Source organism: Pundamilia nyererei, unplaced genomic scaffold (assembly GCF_000239375.1).
Source record: "Pundamilia nyererei isolate P.nyererei 1_Seehausen unplaced genomic scaffold, PunNye1.0 scaffold00006, whole genome shotgun sequence".
Classification (NCBI taxonomy): Eukaryota; Metazoa; Chordata; class Actinopteri; order Cichliformes; family Cichlidae; genus Pundamilia; species Pundamilia nyererei.
The window spans coordinates 1,878,392-1,887,569 of NW_005187407.1; the positions used below are offsets into that span (position 1 = coordinate 1,878,392).

The window sequence follows — 9,178 nt, forward strand, 5'->3', positions numbered from 1 at the left end:
AGCGAAGGCAGAGAGGAAAAAGGATGGAAGTGAATGGATGGAGGAATTGAAGAGAAAATTAGGACTGATAAAGAGAAGCAGAGTTGGTAAGACGTAGGGCAGAGAACACAAGTCCCTGCTGGGTGAGTGTCTCTAATTATCACCGCGCCTGAGAGAAGCTTTGTGTGTTTGGCTCTGTTTTGGCTGAGGTGGTGCTGGTGGTGGAGCAGACTCTCTCCAAATCTTTTATTTAGTTTGTTTACTTATATAGTATCTTCATGGGCTCATCTACAGTTTCGAGAGCCTTCACGTCTGGCTCAGTGTATAACACCGGTGTGCTTGCACTGTGTTCAGTCAATGCCCAACTTTAAGTAATCAATCACTTGAGAACATTTAATAACGCATACTGAAATAGTTTTATAAGTCATATATTAGTCTGTTTTTAGACAAATCAGTCAGACAAAATTAGCCAAATGTCTTCATCTGTCACTAACATATTTTTATTAGGTATAGCTTGCTAGTACCAAGTTGGACTTTCCTTAATTCTGCATGGCAAATGCATTTTTCAGAGGCTTTGTTTCATATTGACTTCCACTCACTGGATATTTTCAATTCTTTCAACTCCTCTCTCTAGAGATATTTGTCCATGAAAATCCTCTGAAATACTTTACATTTTCTCTCAGCCTGCCTTCTTTCTCTGTCACTCATACGCCATTGCCAGTGCTTGTTTACCTGGTGAGTTCTTCCTTGATTTTCATTGGCTCATGCGGGTAAAACTTGACCCGGAAGCACATCGTGTACGGCTGCTGAGCTGCTGGAGACAAGAAAGACACGATGTTGAGATGGAAAAACTAAGAGAGACCAGAAACTGTAAGGAAAGTTAAAAGGCTGTTAGAACGTGGAGGAAAAAAGAGGAGATAAGCTTGACAGATATGATAAAGGGAATCAGAAGGAAAGTAGAAGATTTTAAGAAACAGATAAGAAGAGGAAAGAAGAGGAAAGATAAATGAGGGGAAGAGAGGACAGAGGAGCCATGAAGATTATGTAGAAGAAGAAGCTGGGGACAAAAACAGAAACCACAGCATGTCTCCAATACTGATTAGTCACCTCATAATTACAGTAATTACTCTCTCACACACACACACACACACATGGGCATGTGCTTCACTTGAACTGGGGTCTGTTTCTTCTCCTTTGATCTGAGTCCTAAAGCATTTCATATCTCTAGGAGAGGATTTGTGCTTTGAATAGTATTTAAATATGCACCGTAACATACATACACAAGGTTACATAAGCGGTCACAGACACACACACATATACTCAATAACAGGCTGAAGGGTTTGGATCAAATGACAGCGATAGCTTCAACTCCCTCCTGAAGTCTCACACAGCTCATCTGCTTATAAACACATTCAATGTTTACCCTGTGAAGTTAGAACATTTACAAGATATACAAACACCAAAACACCGAAACACTGAGAGGAAACCATCATACACAGCAACAGATTTAATTATATACAGTAATTGTATATAATGCATTATAAATAATTTACACTTCCTGAAGTGAAAATAGCACAGATAAGATTTTTTTTGAAGTCTGAATTTATTTTATTTTGGTTATTAAAGAAATAAAACATCTTAAAGGACCCTTTACCCATCTCAACTCCCATTTGGTGTCTTTGGCGCTTACTTACAGTTAAACAGTTAACTGATAGCTTTGGTCTGAGGATCTAGTGATCAAATGCCAGAATTTTGTTTGCTCGATATAAAATTTTCACTCCATGTTTGGTTCAAAGCGTAGATCAAAGCATTGCGGAGATTTGATGTCACTTCCTGTGTGGCAGCTTTGCAATTTGAATTTTCTGATGGACACAATCAATCCAATTTTGTGGTTTTCTACATTTGCTTGCTTTGAGGATACTCTTTGCCAATTTTGAGAGTGGAAAAAATTGTAGCCTGTGAACTATGTCAGAAAATCTAATATTATGGTTACAGACGCCACGGGGTCCATATCCATTATAGAGGGTCTGTAGCCTCGAATTTGCCTTCTCTGACACATGAATGTTGAAAGCTAATATTTGAAAGTTTGGGGGTTTTTAAGTTCATATCCATAAATGTGCCTCCGGGTTCAGGCCTTTGCTAGTGACAAAGTGTTGAAGGCTATTAATGAAACTTGGGAAAAGGGAATGAAAAAAAAGAAATGGAAACTTTGACCTTCTTTGGGTGATTATAGACTAAAAAGTCAGCAGATGAAAAAAATATATATATGTTATTATATAATTAACAGCTACAAAACAGCAGGGATGGTTTACAGAAAGACATTTAAACCACGAGAAATAAATCCAACATAACAGCTGAATCACCTGTGCTTCATACGCTACAAATCTTAGAAAAATGAAGGAGTTGTTTTGTCTTTGCTGTTCTCACAGGCGAAGTTTACACACGTGCACATGTGAGTTATTTTGAGTGCACATGGAGAGATTTCAAAGAGGATGAGGCAAAGAGACGCTTAAAACAAAGATGCAAAAGTATCTGATAGGCATTCTGAAGTCAACATCAAGGAGGAAGAAAGTATCATTTCACATGGGATAGAAATCATCCAGAGTGCCCTCACCACTCTCCCTTTAATGGCAGGATCCTCTGCGGTATTATCCAGCTATGAAAAACAGCACACATCTACATAATACATGCTGAGCTATTTGAAAGAGCCAATCCTCCCACCCGCTCCCAAAGAACTTGAGCTGCTTATAATTATTTCTCAAGCTTAAGGGACGAAGAGTTTTTTTTGGAAAACATTGTAGAGAAAGTGAATTGTGCGCGAAAGACATGGCCGTGCAAATGTGACGTTTGCCAACGTACGTAAGCTGGGATGCACAAAGACGAAATAAAACACAAGTGCACGCACACATTGAAACCTAATTTGGGAGTAAATCCTGCCACAGGGAACTGATGTGTCAGTGCAACTCAGATCTATTCAACAACTCCCCTCTAATCTCGTTTTCTTTCTTTCACTCTGTCAGCTTCTCTCATCTCAAACCGTCTCTCCAATCTCCTCTTTTCGCTCTATTTTTCTTCTTTCTTTAGTTACGTTATCTATCACTGTCTCTTTTTAGTACTTTTCCCCCCTTGTTCCCTCTCTCTCCCTTCCAGTTTTCACTGATATCCTCAGCCTCCCCCTTCTGTCATCTCACACATGTTCCGATGGAGCAGAATACTTCGCTAATAGCTCTTTTATTAATTTATAACAGGACAGAAAGAACAGGACAGTCATTAAAAGGGTTAGTGAACTTCAGACTGAGACACAGAAAGAAAAGGAGGGTCGGAGGAAAGCCGCTGCAATCTTTCAACACAAGATAGAAATGTAAAGATGTGAAAGAGTAAGTGGAAACGAAGGAAAACAAAGGTGAAAACAAGTACCACTCTCTTATTCACCTTTGTATTGTGTCCTCTTTTAGGGTACTTAGATTGTATGATTATATGTGTCACATTCTCAAGGTTATTATAGTTATACTGAAAAAACATTGGCCAAATCTATCAGAGGCAAACATCAAGAGGGGAAAGGAGGCTGTGCTCAGCTTGAAAACAACCCCTCGGGCTGTTTGTGTAACTCTTATTACAACGTAAAAGTGGCCTCCAGGGACACATTAAATGCCACTCTGGTGACCTTGAAAATGTGAAAACTTGACCTTTCCCTAAAGCCAAATAGAAAGGTTAGCCATGAAACCTAATCAAATGGAACAAGTATAAACAACAATAAACATTGAGCAAAACTGAAGCCCAGACACAACTAGAGCTGCAGTTTCCTGGTAAAAATAAATAAATAAAAAAAATCTGGTGTGTTTGTGTCTCCATCGCTTCTCGTTTCCTTAAGTGAATCTGTTTTCTCTTTGAGGGTGAAACACACCCATGCACTTTATTGGGTACTGTGATGGACTCTTCTGTTTTCAAAACATGCTTAATTTTTCATGCAATTTTATTAACTTTCATCCATATTGCACTACTGGATTTAAAACTCACAATGATGAAAGATATTATTATTCCAGATTCTACCCTACCATGTCAGTGTTGTTGCAGCAGAAATTAAAACCCCTCAGATCAGGCAACATTTTTTCAATCTTCTACTGCCCAATTTTGGTGAGCTCGTTCAAATTGTAGCCCCAGTTTCCTAATCTTAGCTGACAGAAGTAGTATTCAGTGCTAGAGCAGCAGCAGACCACACCAGGTACAACCCCAGTTCTCTTTGAGTTTGTCGTTTTAGTTTAGTTTAGCTTCAGTGTCCTGTTTCCAGAAGATAGGAAGGGTCAAGGAAAGGCATCTTCTGCTGCTGTAGCCCATGTGCTTCTAAGATAAACATGTTGTGTGCTCAGAGATGCTCTTCTGCTTAGATTGTTTCACTAGCGGTTATTTGAGTTCCCTTCCTATCACCTCAAATTAGTCGCATCTGACATTAACAAAGAATTTTTGCCCGGAGAACTGCTGCTAGTGGGGTTTGGTTAATTGGTGATTCTAAATTGCCCATCGGTGTGAATGTGAGTGTTGATGGTTCAGTGTCTCTATGTGTAATAGGCTAGAGCTCGATTTTAACTTCAGCAACTTGTCTTGAGCATGCCTACATGCCTAAATGCTGCTATGTGATTGGTTCATTAGATATTTGTATTAATGAGGTGTTGTATACGTGCACCTATGTCACTGCATATTTCATTTCGGTAAACCTTACATGGATACATCCAGAAAATGAATTTTGTCTTACATCGCATTATCCTAAGGACTTGTTAAACAAACAGAATAGTCAAAAATGGGACAACAAAACAGACAAATAAAGTAATCAGATAAAATCTGCATCCTTTTCTGGAGATGGAAAGTAAAAATATCTTTCCGGTTTGTGGTGATTGTTATGAAGCTTTGAATGAGGCCTGCACATAAGGCAGGCAGGCTGTTTACTTGTTTTTGTACTCTCATAAGCTTGTCTTCCACTGCAACGTCTTTGCAACGTGTGACTTTTTTCCTTTTTAGGCCACTTGTCCCTCTGGCAGTTTTTTGTGTTTCTGAGAAACAGTTCTCTTGTCACTTTGTCTGTCTTCATTGTGTCTCCATTGGTCTCCCTGCGGGACTTCAGAGGAAAAACTCATGTCCAACATTGCCTGACTCTGTCACAGGTGGGTGGGTGATAAAACTCTTAAACCTAGATGATCTAAATGGGTTTTTTTAAAATTATTATTACATAAACAAATAAAATGTATCTGTTTTTAATTAATAACAAACTGATTTTTTTGTACTCCTATCCCGTCACTTTAACAATGTTGCGCGTACGATGTTATGGCCTTGTTAGAGTCCCTGTGGTGGTGTCGGCTTGTTTGCCATGCTTGACCCCTCACACCAGAGTGACCCTCTGAGACAAATGCACGGCATAAGAAAACACACTCACACTAGCAAATACACAGACACATGCATGATGCTTTGCATCTGTATACACACATGCTGACACAGAAATGGAAACAGAAAGGGCACTCACACTTCATCTGCCTCACTACGGGTTTATTGGGCTCCAGCCAGTGCTGAAAAAGAGAGAAAGACCAAAAATGTTACCCTAAAATAATCAAATTTATACTAAAGAAACTACAGGACTGGATTGAGAGCTAATTCAAAAATTATCTTAGAAAATCTAATTTGTATCATTGGTAGATCTCTGGTATTTTAAACTGTCATAAAAAAGATTATTACTACATTATTACTTTAAGAGACTGATTTAGAGATTTAGGGAGACATGATGATCTTAGATTCCTGAATAGAACCAAATTTGACCTTTTTGATCCATCTTACTGTCAAAAGCATACAATTCAAAGTATTATGTTACAGTTTCTGGACTGCATGACACTGCATGTTCAGTTTGTCTTAAAACACATTTTCCCTTATTTTTCTTTCCTCGCTTTGCATTAAGAAAAAAAAACAGTCTAGCTGAGCTTCTGCTACGATCAAGCGTCTGGTCTGTTCTTTGTGTGGGCTGTTTGAAATATGGAGACTGATCTTGTTATTATTTGGCACTTGAACTTGTAATGTAATGTATCAGCTGCTTCCAGACTGATATTCAACATTCATACTTTGCCTGTGCTGACTCACTGCCACTGTTTCCTGTTAGTAGGTGTGATTCTGCCGTAATGAGCTGAGTGCTGTGTATAAGTGGAATTTCTAAATTGAGGAGAAGAATTTGTTAGCCGGGGTAAAAGAGCAGCCAGATTTAGAGGAAGGAGACTCCTCAAAGATTACAGAGAAAAAGATGCTGCACCTTAGGCCTGATTTAGACTTCTGCTGGTATATTTTTAAACCTTACGACGTGGCAGACGTCGTTGCCGGCATTTATGCTTGTGCTTGTGCCCCCAGGGTCTGGTTTTTCCACTTCCTTTCACATTCTCCTACGTCAGTTACGATAGCACTCTCCGTCCAGGTATCTGCTGACATTTGTGAGTCGTTATATTGATATATATTGTTATCCTTAGTACTGAGATGATAAATGTTATTCTCTCACTGATAGATTCAAAAACTATTACAAAAAAGTAGCCAGAAATGCACATGAGCAATCAGTGATGCTGAACAGTAGGGTAGGCACAGTGTTTCAGAGGGCTTTGTGGTTATGAAGCAGACTTTCAGCAGAAGCATAAATCCCCACTTTACTAAGATGTGGCTGTTGGAAAACTAACCACATACTTATAGACTGAAGTCTTCAGTAAAAAGTAAAAAATGCGGTTTGAAAGCACTTTTCATAAACATACATTTCTCTAAATATAAGCGTTGCTCTGACCGGCTGTGTAGGTCCTGTGATCACTCCTCTGGTAAAGAAGAAAACTCTGGTAACACCTTTATGCTTTACCATTAGTGTTTCCAACTTTTATTTTAGGTTTTACAAGGAAAATGCATGTTTGGTTTGATAAATCCACATCTAGTTAATGTCCCCACCTCAGTTTGGCTTCACTTGGACAAACAAAAGATCTGGGCTCTGGGAATAAATGACAGGCTTTTCCTGATCCTTTGTACAAACTAGTCTCAATTGGTAATGAAAATGATAACAGATACCATGGTTATGGTGTGTGCAGTGTGCACGGACAGGTGTGTGTGTGTATCATAGTTACCCTTTGTTTCTCGGGATCTACATATCGAATACCAAAGTAGTCTTTCTCAAGCAGGTTGTAGTGATTGCACACATGGTCCAACAGGAACTGGCCTCTGGTGTCTCTCTGCAAAGAAATAAAGCGCATCGGTTTAGGACACGTGACCCGTCTTTTGAGTTATGCTGATAAAAACCATAAACCTCTGAGCTCAGTCTGATAGATGCTGCATGACTGCATCGTGCCCACAATGAACCCTCATGGGTAATACTCCTCTGATGCTCTCATAATTTCATCACGGTGAAACATGTTGATGGAAAGAAATATGTCAGCACCCTTTTGGTCCCTTGCTGCTGACATATCTGTTATGATGGTGTTCTGGACACAGCCTCCTAATGTGCCAATAAATACAGTCTATTTGCAGGACCTAACACTGTGTAATCAATAAGCACCCTGCATTTAATGCCAGCTGCTTAGTCAGTATCTACTCATTCAGATGCTCAGTATGATTTTCCTGCTGAGTGTACTGACCTGCCTATGTCTTAGCATTCTCTATAACTTTGGATATATCTAAAGTCTAAAGATTTGCTTTTTGTCTGCCTATTTTATAGACAGTGTTTTTGTTGTTATTATATTGTACTTGCCCAAACCGTCTAGATTACACCACACCTGACACCAAATGTCAGCTGGGACAGTTGGATGAGCAGTTTTAAAAAAAATTATGCTTTTTAGTTCATTTAAGGAAATACATATCAAAACAAGTACACATTTAATTTTTACCTTTAACCTCTTGACTAAAGCTAATATTATGTGCATCAAAGATCCCAGCTCTGAGTGTGTGTGTGTGTGTGTGTGTGTGTGTGTGTGTGTGTGTGTGTGTGTGTGTGTGTGTGTCCTATAACTGCTCTATAACCTGCTGAAGGAGGTGGATTCTGTGCTTGGTTTAGCAGAACTGATTGATTCACTCAGATATCATGTCTTTGCCCTTGAGACTGGAATTTACTCATCACCCGGGAAGCATCAGCGTCATCACATACAGTCAGACCCACAGCTGACCAAATCTCATCAATAAAACTGCCTGTCAGCACATCGCCTAATCAGGAAACTTTAGTTGGGAATTTGGATTTTTATAGCACTTCCTAATATAACTTTCAGTCTAATTTGTGTCTCACTTCCTTTAACATTCCTAGTTATGCACTACCTAGAATTATTTTTATTACCAGGTGAATTTAATTATGCTGGAATTTTAGGTGAAAAACGTTGAAATTCCATTTAATTCTAAATGAATTAGACTCTTAGTTAAGGGACATATTATACAGTCTTATTGAATATAGCAAAAAAATTGCACAAAAGCAAAAATGCATTAACATATTTCACGTGATTGCACAGATGGATGTGCTAAGGACGGCTACATTTTGTGCACTGAGTAAGCAGCACACTCACACGTTAAAAAGCATGACTGTGTGTCAGTTACTTCTAAAATTTATTCAGCTGCACTAACAAAGTCCCGCTCCCTCTGGCTTGACCAGGTATCGCTTGAAAAATAGTTTTTAATCTCGATGAGGCTTTTATCTGGATAAATAAAGGATGATAAAAATAAAGTTCATCTGGATTGAGAATGATCTGTTTCAAAGGTTATAAGAGCATCCTATATCCTTATGATGCTCTTTTCTGTCCAGTGGCTGCTTCATCAGCAGTGGTCAGTATGAACAGCACCTCATCAGCAGCCAAGGTAAGGTCGTTAGCTTTGCTCTTTATTTCTATTTTCAGAGATTTGCAAGTGAAATGCAGTGTAGTGGCTGACATCAGCTGACTTTGTTAAATGGCTTTAACAGAAGCACATTTTCAGCACATTTGCACGGCTGATTGTTTGTCAGACTAACGGCCCTGAGCCTCAGATGTCACATATATTTGACCGGATTTTAATCTTTAAGAAAGCAGAGCTTTCTTTTTTTTTGCACTATTTAGGAAATTTTTCCTGCTCTGATTTTCCTCATTATTCTTTTTCCCACATTGTTGGAGCTACAGTGCAAAGTCTGCAAAGAATAGTAGCATGGACCATTTTCCATCTGGTTGCTCCATCAGCTCTCAACTATTTC

General features: G+C 38.9%; 1 protein-coding gene across 2 annotated transcripts in view; it reads right to left on the minus strand.

Annotated features, from left to right (window-relative positions):
• Positions 1-9,178, minus strand: part of frmd3 (FERM domain containing 3) — a 55,328-nt gene that overhangs the window by 28,588 nt on the left and 17,562 nt on the right. For both annotated transcript variants that reach the window (XM_005722033.2, XM_005722031.2), the window contains exons 2-4: positions 7,104-7,208; positions 5,492-5,534; positions 712-790 (exon numbers count right to left, since the gene is read on the minus strand). In XM_005722033.2, the coding sequence (XP_005722090.1) occupies positions 712-790; positions 5,492-5,534; positions 7,104-7,208 (227 nt within the window). The remainder of the gene's footprint in view (positions 1-711; positions 791-5,491; positions 5,535-7,103; positions 7,209-9,178) is intronic.